At 36.9% G+C, this 19,136-nt stretch overlaps 1 protein-coding gene across 3 annotated transcripts; it reads right to left on the bottom strand.

Moving 5' to 3' along the window:
• Positions 1-1,746: 1,746 nt before the first annotated feature.
• On the bottom strand, positions 1,747-18,521 carry LOC104902282 (golgin candidate 1). Of its 3 annotated transcripts, XM_010690000.4 has the most exons (21): positions 18,239-18,518; positions 16,241-16,321; positions 13,306-13,355; positions 12,593-13,195; positions 12,412-12,474; positions 10,473-10,550; positions 10,158-10,361; positions 9,653-9,709; positions 9,417-9,491; positions 9,252-9,323; positions 8,571-8,633; positions 8,397-8,495; positions 7,495-7,572; positions 7,299-7,367; positions 4,634-4,681; positions 4,452-4,547; positions 4,275-4,351; positions 3,042-3,087; positions 2,822-2,920; positions 2,699-2,743; positions 1,747-2,441 (listed from the first exon to the last, which is right to left on the bottom strand). In XM_010690000.4, exons 1-21 carry the CDS (start codon positions 18,264-18,266, stop codon positions 2,370-2,372), a joined length of 2,103 nt encoding a protein of 700 aa, XP_010688302.1. In that variant the 5' UTR covers positions 18,267-18,518; the 3' UTR covers positions 1,747-2,369. The 3 variants fall into 3 exon arrangements, with proteins under 3 accessions (XP_010688302.1, XP_019107011.1, XP_048490253.1); XM_019251466.2 differs by lacking the exon at positions 18,239-18,518 and having other exon boundaries at positions 12,593-13,212; XM_048634296.2 differs by lacking the exons at positions 1,747-2,441; positions 2,699-2,743; positions 2,822-2,920; positions 3,042-3,087 and adding an exon at positions 3,332-3,879 and having other exon boundaries at positions 4,252-4,351; positions 18,239-18,521.
• Positions 18,522-19,136: the final 615 nt, after the last annotated feature.

The following is a 19,136-nucleotide window of genomic DNA, read 5'->3' as shown; positions in this document are numbered from 1 at the left end:
AAAAATCCTTATTTTTTTACTCCTAATGGTTAGACTAATTTAAAAGATCATTAAACTCTCTCTCCTACTATTTACCATACCCCCAAAAATCAAAACTAAATTATCTAACTTAATGTATTCTTGCCACATGTCCACCTTTATATAGATTTGGCTGACAAGTTTTTGGGATGGACGGTCCATCCCAATGCCCAGTTTATCTTCTTCTCTCTCCTCTTTGTACTCTCTCTCCTATTTTTTATTATTACTTTTTCCCTCTCTCTCCTCATAAACTTCCAAGAGTTCAACCATTGTATATGCTCTAAAGTTGTAAGTATTTGGTTGTTTTGTTACTTGTAACCTAGATACATTTTCTGTTTAATTACTAATGATCCTCGAGTTCAATGGTATGGCACTATGGCTTCTTATTTTTCACATGGGAAACCAATGTTCAAAATTTGATGAAAGCAAAAAATTTCAATATTGTTGGGGGAAGGAGTTTGGAGCTTGTTGAGCATCTGGGTGAGTTGGCCATGTGTGAGCGTTGCCCTGAAAAAATTCATTTTACCATGGGTTTCCAAAAAAATTGTTCAATTAGCAAGTAAGACTTGGCCTAGTAGTAAAGGTTTGTCCTTCATTTTTTATATTTTATCATCTTGACTTTTACGGTAGTCACACTTCCTTTTTACCATCTTTGACAATTTTGATTCAAGAAAAAGAGAGTTATCTTGACTTTTGTTGGATTTGTCTTAATATGTTCTTTCAGAATACCAATAGTTTATAATGTTGACAATTAAATTATTAGAGATACTAATGATCAAAATTGAACATTGGCAACTTGGCAAGCATGAAGCCTCATATGATATAATGGAAACAAAAGCACATGAAATATGTACTTGTTATAAAATACAATATTAGTGTACTCCCTCCATTCTAAATTAATTGCAACCATGTTTGTGTACAAAGTTTTAAAAAGTAGATAAAGTCGGATATCTATAATAATATTATATTTTTAAAGTTGATCTACTTGAAGAAAGTAAGTATTTTTATATTTTGAGTTAATTATGTGGGTCCCTTAATTAGGGGGTGTGTGTAGAAGCTATTATATTAGTATTTCATCGATTTCAATAAATGTGGGGTATAGTTGTAGAGTGCAAAACTATGAAGTATAATGAATTCATGTAGTTTTGCAATTAATATGAGAAGGTTGTGTATGGAAAAAGTTATGATTAACATGGAACGGATAGAGTAATACATAGAATTTGCCTCCATATAAATATGTTAACTTCCAATCATTTCCTAGAAACTTTTTAGCTAGTTTATACTCTATCTGTTGTGGATGCCATGCCACCCCCAAGTAACCAACTACACCAATTGTAAATATGATACCAATGTATGAGAGTGAGACTTTGAGTATCAATTACTAGAGTTGGGCATAGGTCGAGCCAGCTCAACACGAGTTTGGGCTTTGGCTATGCATAAGAGCATAATGGGCAAGATGTAATATTGAAATTCGGCATGAGCACGATAGAGCTAGCATCGTCATCATTTTTTGAGAAAGAAAAGGTAAAGTTTTGTAGGGTTTGTTCGTGAGACGACATGTAGGTCGAGGAGGTTGTGGCCCTCTTTAGAAAAGTGGCCACAAGCACAGCACGACATGACTTTTCCTTGAGCTGTTCCAAGTCCAACATGATGTGACACGAGGCTCGCTCGCCTAACACAGGTTGACCAGTGTGCAACTTTAGCTAATACATAATATCAAAACAATACTTTACAACACTAATACCAGTATCACATATCATATATCTGAAGGTATAATCTTAAAACCATATTGAAAACTTCCCCTATGAATATACAGTTCACAGAAATGTTGGCCAAATCATTAACCTGAAGAATTTACAATTGATTAGAAATTTACATTCAAACTTCCAAAAAAGTTTTGTCGCGTTACCTTTACACACTATCAAATAAAAGATGCCTCGATCTAAAAGAAATATAGCATCAATGTTGATTTCAAGAAAAAGAGAGTAGTATGTATATGAATTAAGCTCCTCCTACATGTATGCAATCTCCAACACCTTGTATCTTCTTGATAGCATAATAAGGCTTCTGAGAGCTTAAGGCACACACATGTATACAGTATACGACCACTGAGCCTTGCACTCTTTATCACCGTATTGTGCTGCTGATTCGCAAGATGTCATTAGAGTTGCTGTTAGTTGGTAGAGACGCGTCAACAAGAGGAATTGCAAATACTAGTGTGCAACTTCCCTCACTCACCATGGATTCTGACCATATGCCAAGCAAGTTACTAACCACTGAAACAAAGCACACTTTCCATGTTTAGTAGAGCCTCTGTCAGAGAAACTTCCTGCACTTGAGCACAGGTTAAATCATGGTAAATTGGGTTGAGAAAGTCCCATCGACCGAGCAACTTCTCGAGCAGCGAAGTCATCAGCTTGGGCCTAATCATTGAACAAAAAAGTGAGATATTTTGTATTTACCATATGATTATAGTCAAAACTGGAATCATATGAGTGACTCCAAGCCCCTGGTTGAATGAGTTTGATTTACTTCTCTTTTTCTTTTTTGCTTTTAGGGGCGGGGAGGAGGGGCGGGGCGGGGGGGAGGGGGTGGAGGATAGAAGTCAGCCAATCCCATATCATCCTAGATATTCTTCCATAAATATGAAAAATCAATTTAGGTGCTAGGTAGGCCATACCTGAAGGCTATGCAACAGATACATCAAGAACAGATGTACAAAAACCTGAAAATAAGATTGCCATCATGCAAATTGGAATATTGAAACATCATTCTTGGATATAAGAGATTCAACTGATCTTACTAGGTAAAATAGCAGGCCAACTCGAGCTCTAGGATGCCGCCAGAGGATCCTTGTAGCACTGACTGCACCAGTATCTAAAAGCTTTGCCGCCTTTCGCAACTGCAATGTCGAGATTTAGAGGGAAATCATGAGAAAGAAACAAGGAACTATTCATAGATACAACAAACAATATTAACCTTGGAAGAACCACACTAACACTATAATGCAGAAAGAAAAGTACCTGAACGCTAGCCCCAACCAAATGACGTTGATGTAATGGGAGAGGCCTGAGAATTTAACTTTGTAAGAAGGTAGCCTCAGGTGAAAACTGAAAAGTATATTCGATGAGGAAAAAGTACATTCCTCACAGCTTCTCAACTATTCTATCACGAATCTACCGCAAATTAGTACATAAGTTATTAAAATGTTTCAATAACCACGGCATCGATCAACTCAATAAACTCAATAAAAAAAAATCCAAGCAATACTCATCGATCAACTCCCCCCCCCCCCCCCCCCACCCACACACACACACTAAAAGCTATTTTATTCAAGAAAACTATATACTCCATATACGACACATAGGAGACCAGAAGCCACACCTAATCTTCTTCTTCTGAGTAGTTTGAAGATCAGCAAACAAGACCACATTTACAGTGGGTAGAAGCTGATTGGCAACTAGGATATGGCATCATGAGATGGATCTCTTTATATAAAACTCCATCTTTAACCTTCAGGATGCAGCTTGTTGACCAAGCAAGTCGGAGCAAAGAACAGAACATTGTACCATGCACAAGGCTTTACAGATACATAAACTCACAACTCGTAAGGGCAGGCAAGTTTGCAGTATTAGCAACCTGAAGAATTAGCTACCAGACTGACATGTAAACCCCAGGCAGACCCCAATGGAGTGGAAACAAGTCCAGGCTCTCAACTCCCCCTCATCACCAAAAGTTGACATATTTTTGATCCATATCGACTATCAAAACTCCAAATTTTTTTAACAAAGCACCAAATCCAATTTTACAGTGTTTGGTTTCATTCATAAGTCATAACAACATTGTCAACTGCATAAATCTCTGTAAATAACAAAGTCAAGGAAGAAACCAGTGAAGCAAAATGTAGGCATTCAGTTTACTACACACTGATAGGTGTAAGAAAAAACAGAGCAAAAGAAATATTGTATAAATTTTCATTTTGGAATACCAAATGCTATTGATATTACTGATTTGCCATTGTCTTTCGTAAAAATATGTTTGGAGCAACATGGTTGCATTCAGAAACCTAGTCATCAAAAATTGCAAGTCCAGTGAACATAAGAGATGAGTACATGCATGCATACACATTACACAACTTTCATGACCAGAACAAAAATCTACGATGAAGAGAGGATGAGTGATAGGATAAAAACTTGTGATAACCTGCTGAATATGAGAGAAAGATGTGGATACTAGTAAAACTAGGGAAGACATACTCAAGTTCTCTCATGTCTGCTTCTTCCTCCCAAGTCGACGATGCCCGGCGAGAAATCTTGTTTCGTTCTGCTTCAGCCTACCAAAAAGACCATAATCATATGCAAAAACCACCTTCAGATAAAAAAAGAGAAATTCCAATAAAGCTGTGGAAAACAAACAGAAGCGTGACACGATACCTGTGCTTCCTGAAGACGCTTGATCTCTTTCTCCAACTGAAACTCAGCAGCAGCTTTTTCACTTGCCATCGTTTCAAGCTGTGTTTGCTTGTAGTACTGATACAAAGTAGTTAAGCAAGCATGTCAACATGGATCTACCAAAAGTTGCAAAACTATGTGCCTAAGATGTAAAAATCATATACCAATAGATCGGTTAGTTCACGATATCGCTTCTCAAGCTCCACGTGTTCCTGAAATCATCAATCATAAATCTAAGTGCAAAAGCTCCAACTAGAATAAATCAAAGTAGAAAAAGAAATCAAAAAAATATCTGACGTTGATAACTAGCAAACAGGTATTAGCTCGGTAAATAAGCCCCGGAACCCTTAACGGAACTCCATTACTTCAGTTTCCACCAGAATAATGCATTTACTAATAACAAGAAAGATCGCCGTGTGTAGCAAATAAATAACCATGGGGAAATCTTACGATCTTTCAACATTGAAAATATGACAGCTATTGCTGTAACCCGGAGTAAAACCATGTTTCTTCCATCAAAGGAAAGGGGGTGTAAGGTCTCCACTACTAAAAACAAGAAAGATCGCCTGGTATAGCAAATAAATAACCATGGGGAAATCTTACGATCTTTCAACATTGAAAATATGACAGCTGTTGCTGTAACCCGGAGTAAAACCTTGTTTCTTCCATCAAAAGGAAATAGGATTGTTTATTCCCTGTGTGTACACTTGTATTGATCACACAAATTCAGTATGCCCTCCCTTCTGTAATACAGGCTCAAAAAGTTTCCCATTCAATGTGAAGCAACAACAAGAACACATAAGTTGCCCAGGAATCAATTACAATTTTCTACGTTAATCTTGATTCACGCATCCATGTTTCAAATAGTAAGATGGATAAAAGAAACATATCAAGACTCAGTTCAAGCAAAAGATTTCACATCAGAAAGAAACGAGTATCCTGCTTAATCATTGAAAGCATGATATGGATACACCACTGAAAACTGAAACTTTAGTGTTTAGTGGTGGTTTTCTGCAATTTAGTGTTCCTGTCATGTTCAGCGCGAATATGCAGCAGGAAAATTAACATTTAATTTATTCCTCCGACCTCTATTACAAAGATGTCCACTTCTTATGGAGTTGCAAAATTCACCATTCAACTATGGATTAATGAATTAAGGGGATTTTTGGTTGGGGGGTTTCAAGAAAGGGAAAGGGAAACATCTCCTCTGTTTCCCTACGGAAGAGTGTGGTACAAATTTTTTTGGAGACCATTCCCTACTATTGCTGAATTATATCACCCCAAATAGGGTCGTCTTGATCCCCCGCCCCCGGGATTTGAATTCCCACAAATCCTCTACACTCTCCAGCCCTCCACCACCACAATGGCACAATAGCCACCAATCTTGCCCACCACCACCAGCTTCGACCACTATCGCTAGCACCACCACCTGCAGCCAGCACCACCAGTGCCACCACCATTCAAACCACGAGTCACCCATAAATAACACACTCACCAATCACCACCACCACCACCACCACCACCCTCCTCAACCCAAAAATCTCAACTCACCGGCTAATGCATGGTTTGACTTCATGTCAACCTTCCTACCTAAATTTATGGTCCGATCTCACCCTTCATTTTTGAGATGCTAGTTTTAAAAAAAAAGATCTGCATTCGGGCATGAAATTCCGATCTGAATTCATTGTTCGACCTCATTCTTCTATGAATTCCGATCTGAATGAGCTTCCACAATTCCAACCCCACATATGTTTCTTTATCTGAATTTCCTGGTAAATCTGATCGGAAGTCTCTAACTTCAATCACTCTCCAGTCAATTTGGAATTTGTGATCATCCCCGGCCAAAGAACGATTCCATAAAAGCAGGTCAAATGCGTTGGGGGGGGGGGGAGGATGGGGGACAGAGAGGGGAGAGGGAGAGGGAGAGGGAGAGGGAGAGGGTGTTAGTGGTCTGGGAGGAACTAGAACAGAAAGGCCGCGCTTCCTTGTGAACCAAACAAAAATATTGGTTTTCCTTCGTAGATCACTTTCCCCTTTTGTTCCCCTACTTGATTCCTTTCACTCTCAGCTGCATGAGCCAAACAACCCCAAAATCAAATTGACTCATCAAATGTACGCACTAAATTTTATAGTGCAGTACAAAAAAAAAATGTTACATTTTAAATCAAGGATTTATTATAAAAACCTATATTATCGTCAAGGTAAGGTTGTAGACATCTGAGTATCTGACCCCCTATATCCTATAATGGGTGGGAGCCACTTTAGAAAATTTGAGTAATATTGATTATATATTGTACTTAGCTACTCCCTCCGGTCTTTATTAGTTTACCCATATTCCTTTTTGGGATGTCCCTTATTAGTTTACCCATTTCTTTTGTTTCTATTTTTGGAATGAGACCACTAACTTTCCATGACATACACATTCAATTTTAATATCAATTAATCTTTTTCTCTTTCTTTCTATGTCCCACAACATTATTTCTTCTAAAACTCTGTGCAAAAGAAATGAGTAAACTAAAAAAAACATGAGGGAGTACATAGTAGTGGTGAAAACAATAGCTTGAGAAGCTCCTAAAGAACCAGGTTATTGCACAAACTATTTTAGCTTAGCCAACTCAGTGAGAAATGCTTAAAAATGCCTAAGGTCTACCGTGTAAGGTCGAAGTTAAATTGTTCTATGAAAAAGATACATTTCAAAAACAAGGGGATCATGGCATGATCACTAGAGCTAGAGCATTGTAATATGATGCAAGGTATCATTTTCCTATTCAAGTATGGGATTTCTCGATGACAGCTCATAAATTATAACCGCTGGGAAAAGTAGCTCACCTGACGTGAATAATGCTCAGCATCCCTCTTCATGGCAGCCATTTCAACTCTAATCTTTTGTAATTCAGCCTTAGACATGTAAATAGTTCCCATAAATTAAATGAAACTCTAAACAAATTCATATCAATAGCAATGAGTGTTATAATAAGACTTCAATGAGAAAAGATACATCCTACTCTTAACAGAGGTAACTCACCTCAAGAGAAGAAAGCTTGATTTCTGCATCTCTTTGACCCTGACGTGCGCGTTCCACTTCCTCTTGCCAGGCCTGAACCTTCATTGTTTTAGCTCAACAAAGTCAGAACGTCAGCTAGGTATTATAAGTAAGGGCATTGGATTTCTTTGGTTCTAAGTGTTTGTAGAGCATTGACATTTTTCATACATCGTGATTAAATGCCTTAAAAATTTTGGACAAATCATACAATCCGGAATTTTTAAGTTCTTTAATTGAAATAGATAACTAAGTGTGTGAAACACTGAAACATATAAAGAAGTAATAAAAAGCACTCAAATTTGGTTATAACAAAAAAAAAGGAAAAGCTGGAGCTAGACAAAGCGAAACATTGAAAAATAACCCAGCAAGAAAAACCTGAGGTAACATGAATTAGGCCTACTTACGGATGTGACTTGCATTCTATAACAACACATCTCACTATAATACTTTCCAACATGCCAGACCTTATCCTCACCAAACTGAGCATTTTAATATAACAATTAAGGGGAAAAATACATCTAGAAAGCTGTTATTTGAAGTATGTCAAAACTCTAGAAGCTAGCTTCCTAGGTGTTTAAACTTCAAAGCAATCAGTAATGATAGCACCTCTTATCTGATAAACTAAATACATACATATATACATACAAATAATTCAACAAAAAATTCCATAAAAAAAATCCATATATCAAGCATAGAGAACACCACCTATGCAAAAAACTATATTACATTCAAGATATAAATATTTAACTTGTGCAGCACGAGCTTCACAACTAGTGCTATATACAGTCAAGATTATGGAACAAAGAATTTTAAGAAGGGGGGTGGGGGTGGGAACTATTTGATAGTGCAGAGACGAGATTTCTTATGTATAGTTTCAAATTTACCTGAATCAACTGATTCGCATCTTCAGGAGACTTCTTTTGCTCACGGCGTAGACGACCCTCCATGTCATGCAATTCTTGGTTTAAAGATGCACATTCAGCCTAGCAGAACATGGTTGATATAAATAAACAGAAGAATAGGCTATAACTTTTTCCATTGAATTGTATGTAGCATACCTCAAGCAATGCCACCTTTTGTTCTAAATCACCTGCCTTTGATGCCTTCTCATCTGCCATTCTCTAGTCATGCAGAATTCAGAAACATAAATTACCATATATTGAGCAACAGATACCACAGGCAGGTAATGCAACTATAAGCAGCAGCATGTAACATGTTTAGGTATCTGTGCCGTAGGTCTCTCTGTTTTGATAATAGAAAGAAGTCCCTGTCTTGGTCAACTATAACCAAACTAGGTCAGAAATTCCGTTCTTGGTTTAGATCAAGGTGGACTTTTGGATTGCCAAGGTGAATAGAGAAAGTGGTGAATTGCACACCCTGCGTTTGAGGAAACAAGCAAAAATATTCTGCTTTCTATGCACAAAGTGAATCAAGATGTGAGGTAGCCACAAAAATACCCCAATTAAAGTGCCATGATGCACGAGATCTTCACTAATATAGAACCCTAACATATACTGATTCTCCCATCAAAATATTAGTTCAATAAACTTGCTGCGTACTGTTGTTTCTGAGTCTCTGACTATTATTAAAATTTCAATTTCCTAATAGCACAGGACACTGAATGCTTAGATGATACAAGGGCTCGAACAAATACTTTATTTCTTAGAACTATTAGTGCAGCATGTTGAGTTGAAAGTTTCTATTTTCTTAGATTTAAGGCATCAAAGTTCTCATGATACCTGAAGTCTCGCAAGCGCAGTAGATGCATCCATACCTCGGTGTTCCAATTCTACTTCCCTCTCCATGGCAGCCTGTTGATCCACATAAATGGCATTATGCTAACAGCCCAGGGGAGTAGGGGAAGAGATGGGAAAATCTATAACTTAAACGAGTGCTGAACAGACCTTTTTAGTGGCATTATGAGCTGCACGCTCTTCTTCTGCCCGTCGTTCAGCCAATGCAAGTTCCTCCTTCAGGGCCTGATTTACGTGCATGGAGTTTTCTATTTAAGATAGGAGGAAATCGAAAAACCAACTCCTTTCTTAAATGTGGTATCCACGAATAAGTAGGCTAATCCACATCATGGATCCATGCTGTCAGAAAGGAGCCATTTTAAATTTGGATTTCTCAACAAACTTACTTGCATCATCCTTGTCTCTGCTAGCTCTCTGTTTCTCATCAAAGTCTCCATATTTGCCTGATGAAAGTGATCCAAAGAGTCAGAAAATCTTGAACAATCTAAACTAGTAAGACTTTCCTCCAGCAAATATGATGCTTTTAAGTTTTAGACACTGAATAACAAAATCAAATGCGGAGACTTGGTTAATATTATGCTAACATGGACAAATGCAAAGGCGAACAAGGAAAAATTCTGGAAAAAAAAAAGGAACTACAGAACAATAATTTCTCAGCAAGATTCATTTCAAATGAAATATCAGCACAGACGTGCCCAGTCACATACAACAGAAGTGATGAGAGAGCCAGCTAAAAGACAATAATGACTTTCGCAAACCCTTTAACAAGAGTATAAGACCCTTCCTCAGAATGCAGAGTTTGGGATTGGTAAAGGTAACAGAAAGGAGGCCTTTCGGGCATCTAGGAGTAGGATACAAGTGAATAAATTTCAACAGGTAAAACAGAATAACCTGTAAGGACGCCATATTTCCTTCAGACAAAGCAGCCTGCTTCTTAACAGCATCAAGAGAGCTGACAAGTGTCTCTATTTCAGAATTTTTTGCAGATAATGCATCAGCCATACTTGACTCAACTCTGTTTACTTCTGTTTTAGCAGCAGATAACTCCTGCTGCAGTTGCTTTATCCGACCCTCAAATGATTTACTGAGCTCCCTCTGCCGTGGGAAAGCTAGAACATATAAGCATATATTGCATGACATATTAAACATAAGTTTCACTGAAGCTTAACAAAACCTAAATCTAGTAGGCAAAAGAGAAAACTTTACTTCAGCTGTTAGAAGCTCCTCTAACTGAGCATTCTCAGATTTGTATTCCTGAAGACGGGATGAAAGTCCAGCACAAACCTGAAGAGAAATATCACAGCCTTATTAGAGATCCAGTAGGATTGCAAAAACCAGCGATATATATATGGAAGAGCATAGCTTGTATCAGTGTATGCAGATGCATGAGCAATCGGACTACTAAGCAACAAAGCTAGAAAGGTAAGAGAATGTAAATAACTTCTCCCATCCTGTTGGTTGTAGAATAGTTGGGACTTGGGAATACCTACATTCTCTGTTTTAACTGACACAAATTAACACAAATATCCTTCCCCCTCCCTGACCAGCTAGACTTCACAATGTAAATGAGAGATGATGATAGCCTGATTGGTGACCTGTGTATTGACACTTGACAACATTCAAGTGGTACACTATTCCACACAAAGTAGGATGAAAAGGCTGCATAGAAAGCAGCCATGAGTGCAGAACTGTAGCTCATTAGTGATGTAAGAGCATAGAAACTTAAATATTAAAATTGGTCTGTGGAGTGTCGACACGCATTTACATAGCTACTCTCTCAAAAGAATCATGTTCAGCCTGTCAAATTACCAGCTCAACCTCGAACTCCCCCAAGGCATAACCATTTGACTGTTTCAAGATTTAGCGGTGCTTGAAAGCCATGAGCTATTAGGCATTTAGCGTTTCACTCAGGGATGCTAGTGCCTCCTCCACCAAAATGCAACCTTTGACCATAAAGGCCATTGCGACGAGGCAACACTTAAAAAAAACACCTAAACTAACATTACCATTAAGTATAGTATATTACCGATATTACTCAGTTTACCATATCATTGTTAATATGCATCCTTTATGAGAATATTGCATCAATTAAACTTGTAGCAAAACATTGGTATGAGAATCAAATTTTCATAGCTGTCATGCATGTTATACTATTATCTGCACTTATCTTTCCTAAAACTTAATTTTCTAAGGTAAAAAGACCAAGAAACCCATTGCGTCAAGCTCATAATCCATTGACATGAAACATACTCCCTCCATTTTTTATCAGTTTACCCCTTTGCTTTTTCAAAATCAAATTCATTAACTTCGACCGTAATTTTTAACACTAACACTAACCTCCATGCCTAAATAAGTGCAGCAGTTTGACTTTCACGCTTGTCAATGCACAACTTTGACATTAATATCTCTAATTATGTATTTGTAAAGTTATAAAACGTTGATATTATGAATATATTCATTGAGACAAATCTGACAACATTTTATATGATCATTTTTGTTTTTATATATTAGTAAAAGAATACAGCCAAAGTGAGGTGAGTGAATAGTGCAAAAGGAAAAGTGTTGCACTTAAAAAGAAACAGAGGAAGTAATAATAATAAACATTATCATGACAGATTTGTTAGATTCGTCCCAATATGTGGATTTAAGTCATCAACTTTTTATAATTTTTATTACTACCCGATTGAAGATATTAACGGTCAGATGGACGTCATAGAGACTATGAAAAAGCAAAAGGGTAAACTAATGAAAGCGAAGGGAGTAGTAATTAGAAATGAAATAACCTGGCTACACACATCAGTATATCCTTCTTCATAGCCGAAATTTTATAAAGAACTTTGGACCACAGAAATACATACATCAAACACTAATAGGACTAGACACGAGCAACCACATATCCAATCAATGCGTTATATTATATCTCTGATGTACAAATCAAAATTGTATAATTACAATTAAGATTGTTTGCCAATGCATTTAACAAAGTTGATGATTCCGATAATCAGCATTTGAAAGTCATGTACCCAACTACACTGTGCACCAAGGAGACAAGGAACAAGAGAACTAATACCATATATTAGTGATGTGGCTTGTAAACATTTCAAAAGACAAAGTTCATTAACATTGATGAAAGGGGTAAGCTTACCCGAGCTAACCTTGCCTCTTTTGATTGACCAGTAGAATTTGTTGATTTAAGTAAACCTTGAGCCTGGATATTAGACAAAGATAAGTGGCCAGTCAATGCCAAATGTGGATATGCAACTGAATTCCTCCACAGTCCACACAATGCATTAGCATATGATATTTGATTGTAATATCCACTTTACCTCCTCAAGTTGTTCTTGTACTTTGGTCAAAGATGGCCTTGCCTTTTCATCCTCCTGTTTCATGGGATCCGAAATAGGTGCTGATGTGGCATCAACAGTGTTTATCTTTTTCTTCACCGTAGTCGCTAAAATTGGCGTACCTTCAACCATGGTTTTGGACTTCTCCTCCCCAGGTTTCACAAAGTCATCTTGATCTTTCAAACTGATACTTTGTCCAGAGTCAATTGAATGATTGTTAAGACTAAGCTCAGTGTCTGCGGCAGCAGATGCTGCAAAAGAAATTGTGTCATCACCCAACTCCCCATTCGAAGATGAAGTGACAACTTTAGCACTAGTCGCAGCCTCCCCCTGCCCATCATCATGTTTGCTCACTTCATTTGACAAGGTATCAGATGAAACAGCTTCGACATGAGAACTATGATCAATCTTGTCTTGCATCTCATTCATCTGGGCTGTTGAATTTCCACGAAGTGGTCCATCATTGTTGATTGCTGTGGTGGCCGACATCTCATCAGGTTTAGAATCTGATACTGATGGCTGTAAGCTACTTTCTTCCTGTGTGCTGTCAACTTTTTTTGCACGTTCCTCCATAGAAGCTCTCTTCTGAGAGTAGAAAGGTCCTACTTGTCAGATGCTTACGATTATCATAGTATCCATCAATAAAAGTAAAACTGGTATCATAAAACTAAAGTCAGATAAATTCAAGGAATCACCTTTGCCTTTGCCTTGGGCCTTTTTCCCTGAGAACCTTTCCCGTTAGAAACTGACAAAACAAGTAGCAGCAATCATTTCCCATTAGAAGCTGACAAAACAAGTAGCAGCAATCATAATGGCACCAAATAAAAGCAGTGAAGTGGAGGAAAGGATGGTTAATTATCAATACTGGATCAACAAAAAAAGCACCACCCATCCATAACCCTTCCTATTGCTCATACAATGCAAGATCCTCATATTGGTTAACCGGCAATAGGGGGGGTTCCACTGAATATCCCTTATTCTGGTGTGTTGAGGAAATCTTTGGAGATCCAGGCACACACACTACTAGTCAAACACCACTAAAAAGGTTGTTTGCCAACTATCCACATATAAAAAGTTCTTTACCAAAGGGATGTGTATTTTGCGAAAGTGTAAAACGATTTCTTTAGAATATGATTAGAAAGGAAATTTCAAAGAACAGTTAGCACATAATTGACGATGATGGTGGTGGTGTTGGTGGTAATGGTAAGGTGGTGATAATGGTGATGATGGTGAAGGTGATGATTGTAGTTGTAACAAAATTGATAACAATAGATAGTTACAGCAATAATGTTAATAAGCATATTACAACATTAGCAACAGCAACATGAACAAAGAACAATATCCACCATAGCAAATCAGGAGATAGAAACATGAAAAGGGAGGGGAAGGAAAAACAGTTAAGCAGAGTTAGGATGAGTTACAAGGTGATAAAGTTAAGCAATGTCTCACCTTGTAACTCATCCTAACTCTGCTTAATTTTTTCTTCTCTTACAATCCCCTACATCTGTTATTTCTTTTTCCTCACATATGGATGCCTTCTCAAATACTTCCGTTTTTTTTACTTGCAACGTTTGGGTTTGCATAAGGACCAAGGAGAAGAGAGAGATAGAGAGAGATAAAAAAAGAGCCCCATGTGCTATTGCTAATAATAGAAATGGTGCAAGTAATAGAGAATTGCCAAAAGTGGGAAAAGTTGCAAGTTAAAAAAAACGGAGGAAGTACATGCCCAAACCATCGAACGTTTATCACATTTAGTTAACCCCCCTCCCCCCCCAAACCCCAACATCTCTTACCACTTTTTTCCTGTTTTTTTATCTCTTCTAGTATGGTTACGCATATAACAAAGCAACCTCATTTTCTCGATTACCTTGCACAATTGACCCCCGAACACTCATAAAGAGAGCAATGTCCTCATCAATCTCGTCATTATCTTCCACAATTGACCCTATGTATTTGAAACACTTTAACCTTCGAATAATCTTATCCTCACTTCAATTTCTAAAACTAGTGCTATCGTTACCAATTTCGAATTTTCAATATTGCTTCTACTCAGCTTGTCCCTTTAACTCTAGGATATCTTTCCAATTGACCTTACTTTCATCACATCCACCAAACCTCTATCATCAACAAATTACACATAACATGGCCCTTGTATTGTCTTGGTAAAATCATCCATAACAAACATCAAGAGAAAAGCACTAAGAGTTTATCTTTGGTGCAACTCTATATTATTACTTTCATCACATCCACCAAACCTCTATCATCAACAAATTACACATAACACGGCCCTTGTATTGTCTTGGTAAAATCATCCATAATAAACATCAACAGAAAAGCACTTAAGAGTTTATATTTGGTGCAACTCTATATTATTAGTGAAGTGTTCCATAACTCCACCCGGTGTTCTGCACTAGTTGTACGGCTTGTACCTCACTATTATATATCATTAATTTCTTAAATATAAGCAATAAGAATTCACTTAGCGGCTTATATATGAACACATCCACTCAACCTTTCCGTCTACTTAGTCATAAGCCTTTACTAAGTCGGTGAAACCATGTATACGTTCTTTTGGCTATTTCAATAAAACTCCATAAGGCCTCTTGGGAGCTTATCGATTTTGTTCTTGATCCATTTGGTATCAAATCAAAATGGTAAACTCCAGCAAAACAAAAAAAACAATACCAACATATAATAGGTATTGCTCACATATGTATCACTGAACATAAAAAAATGATCTGAATCCAAAATTTAACAGAAGTTGAGTGTATTCTATTTGTATCTCTGTCTAAAACTTAACAGAACCCTCACAACAAACACAACCAATAGTCCAGGCCAATGATTTTCAAGATGACTTCTGAAGGGTGCAATTCGAAATTCCGTATCACGCATACAGCCATATACAGCCATGTATCGATAAAAAGACCAATTAATGTTCACACACTGACTACATTGAACTTTAAGACGTAATAAAGCATCTATGACATACTCACATACCTCATTTTCAATTGGATATTTTAAGATATGGGTAACAATGTAACATGCCAAGCCTTTAAAAAGTTAAAAAAATTAAAGAAATCTGCTCAAAGAATCAAGATATTCAGTGCAATTCAACAATATGTCATTTGATGGCTAGTGCAATTCTATATTACTTTTTTTATGGCTAGTAAAATTCAATATTAATATTTTTGATGGCTAGTGCAATTCAATCAAGAAGGAGCATAGACATACTTCATGTTATACTACTACTTTGCAACAATCTTCTTTTCCACACCATGTCAAGAAAACAAAAGGTGCCTTATCAAACTAACTACTAAATCACTATTTGCTTATTCCTTCAATAAGGGCCAGAAGAAAGGTGTTTCAAGCTCAATCTCACTTCATAAGTATTCTTCAAGTCAAATCTACAAAGGTGCAACTATATATGATATAACAAAGGTGTTTCAGACCAGCTCCATTTCATGTCTAGTACAAAGAAAGGAGTATAAACGCAATAAGTAATGTCATTTAAGCTCACTTATTGTTTGCTTCACATTTCATTCTCGTATCTTCTCAAAAATCAAAGGTACAGCTACCTAAGCCTGGTGCAGGTTTAATTAGCAGAATAGATAATTTGAAATCAATCAATACCTGCTACGGGAAGATTGGGTTGCTCATCTGAAAGCTCATTCGCCACCAGCTTTGCCCTCCGATCAACAACTTCGAACAAGCCTAGTCCGCAAACCAATAGACATATATTTAGAGTGAAAAGGGCAACAGAGACACATCCAAGAATACAAGAACTATGACTAACTTTGCCAAAAGAGAAGAGCAAAAACATTATGATGGCAATAAGACGGGGGGGAAAAGGAAGTTGTCAACCTTCCAAGTTCAACATTAGCCCCCTATATTAGTCGTTGAGAAATATAAAAGCTTAGTTCGATAAAAGGCATCATCTCATACTTGAAAAATATAAGGAAATCATTGTGGTTTGTTTTTGAGGCAAACACCGCGCCTCTCAAAAGAAAGCAAAAAAATTCTATGACTCAAATTACGAAGAGTATATTTTTCATTCTCCTATACCTAAAAAATCGGAAGAAAATAGCTGTAAATGTAATGGAATGATATTACGGTATGTGGATCCAGAGTAAGCTGAGAATGGAGGTTGTTCCTTGCTCTAGAATATAGACGCAGCTTAGAAGTTTAAAAAGGCATTCATCCATAGGAATCACTTCATACATATGCGTCACTAAGTAATACTCCCTCCTATTTTTATTAGTTTACCCTTTTGACTTTTGACACTATTCATATATATGACTTTAATTTGACTATCTCTTGTGCTTTGTACTTAAGGAAATATACAGTCATGTGATATCTTGTTAGATTCGTCTTAATGTGTATTATCCAAATATCAACTTTTTGTAAGTTTTGCTTATTGATATTTAGAGATATTAAGGTTTAAATTAGTGCATCGGCAAACATGGCTCAGAGAAATGGGTAAACTAATAAAAACCAGAGGGAGTACTTCATAGGTATGAACAGCCAGAATAGAACATGGCGAAACTTAAATCCAGTTAACTTTATTCTGGTATGGTCAAGATAGGGTATAAACAGCGCAGAAATATGAAAGAACCCTCCTATTTGGCGGAATACACTCAAACTTTTAAACCACACGGCAAACATTGGAGGCTTCATTGTGTCAGAAAACAGAACTTGAATCTTCAAGCACAGTCCGCTATAGAAGTCATAAGAGTACTAAAATTGGACTAATCGTGTTCTTAGCCACTAAAAAGTACGAACACACACTGTCGTTTCTAGAAAGACGCCTAAGCATGGAAAAATCACCTAACACAGCTAGTTAACCTTAAGAAATGGCAGCACTAATGACTTTAACTGAACAACATAAAATTGGACAATATTAACTTATACATGCTCATATATTCGATCATACATCTCTCAGGACTCCAATGCACATTTCATTTCTACTTACATCAACCATACTCACCGAGTCCCCTACTACTCCTAATTCAACCCTGGGCACCCAAACACAATGTAAGACTCCTTCCTGACAATCCAAAACACGCATATATTTACTTGATATCCCCAAAATGACGCCCACGCAGAAGTACTTATCCTTCATATCTCACCAACAAGATCACTCACCCACCTCAAAATTGACAACATCTCCATTAGTGTACACGGCATACCCTAACCTTATTCCTCCCACACGAAAAGAGAGCTATTCAGATTTCAGACCAAAATGCAAAATGTAGCCCTAATACAATGTTAATGTTCCTGCAATACAATCTCCCTCACTCCACCCTAATTAACACACTTAATACATTTGCTGTACAAACCCCAAATCCTCATTTACTTCAACACAACTAATTTAACTAAAATCAACCCATTAGACTAAAATCAACAACAACATTTCCCAACAATCTTAATTTATCTTTTTGGGGGGAAAGAATAGTGTCGGTGCTAGAAAAGATACAATTGTTCAACGCAGATAGATCCAAATATAAAATTAAAATTGACCCACAAAATTATATCAATAATTACATAATGTGGAAGAAAAATTCATCAAAATTGTAAACCCAAAACCAATAAAATCATTAAAAATCAAAAACAGGAGAGAGAAAGAAAGACCTTCGGCACGTTTGAGCCAGGAATCCATTGAAATAGAGCAGTGTGCTCGCTGTTTGACGAAATCAAGCGATCAAGTGATGTCAAATTTGGGGTTAAAGTTCTGATTTTGTAAGGAAATTAGTTGTTTTCGATCAAATTGAATTGTGGGTCTAACAGATTATTGCTAACAAACGATAAATTTTAAGAATATTTAGTAGAAAGATGTCAAAGATCGTATTTCTTTTAACAATTTCAGCTTTGGGGGTGCGCACAAAACAAGCAGACGTTAGCTAAAATGTGATTTTCACACATCAGTTTCACCTAAAATTAAGTAAAAATATGTAGGGGTGAAAGTTCGGTGTACGGTTTGGATTAGGGCCTAATCCAATCCGATCCGAACAAAATTTGAATTTTAATTTTCCAATCCGAATCCAAACCAATTAGAGTTTGAATCCGATCCAATCCAATCCGAATTTTCATACTCTAAATTGGATCCGATCTGAAAATCCGATTTTTTTAAAACTCTAGTTTCTCGATGAAATAAATCAAGCACAACGGTAGCCTAGTAGATTTAGGAAATGAGGAATTAAGTTTTGTTAGGATTCTAGGGGAAGGGTGGAAGTGCTACGCCTACTAAGCTATGGACTATGCTTCTTTTTAGAAGAAAAAAATAGTTAAGCACTTAAGCCCAATCAAGATACATAATACAAGACATATTAGTATTTGGTTATATTGGATTTTTGGATCCAATTACCCTCAATCCAATCCGATCCGAAAATCCAAATTTTCCAAAAATCTTAATCCGGATCCAATCCGAACACATTTCAAATCCGATCCGAATTACTAATTCGGATTGGATTGGATTGGATTGGATTTTGGATTTTATCCGAATAATTTTCACCCCTAAAAATATGTATAC

This window comes from Beta vulgaris, chromosome 8 (assembly GCF_026745355.1).
Source record: "Beta vulgaris subsp. vulgaris cultivar EL10 chromosome 8, EL10.2, whole genome shotgun sequence".
Taxonomy (NCBI): Eukaryota; Viridiplantae; Streptophyta; class Magnoliopsida; order Caryophyllales; family Amaranthaceae; genus Beta; species Beta vulgaris.
This window is presented reverse-complemented; position numbering and strand designations above follow the sequence as displayed.

Coding starts and splice junctions, on each gene's coding strand:
- LOC104902282 (XM_010690000.4), bottom strand. CDS start 18,266: ATGGATTCCTGGCTCAAACGTGCCGAAG. Junction 7,368..7,494: donor TCAAGCTTTCTTCTCTTGAG/GTGAGTTACCTC, acceptor TACATGTCTAAG/GCTGAATTACAAAAGATTAG. Junction 4,548..4,633: donor GTGAACTAACCGATCTATTG/GTATATGATTTT, acceptor ACTTTGTATCAG/TACTACAAGCAAACACAGCT.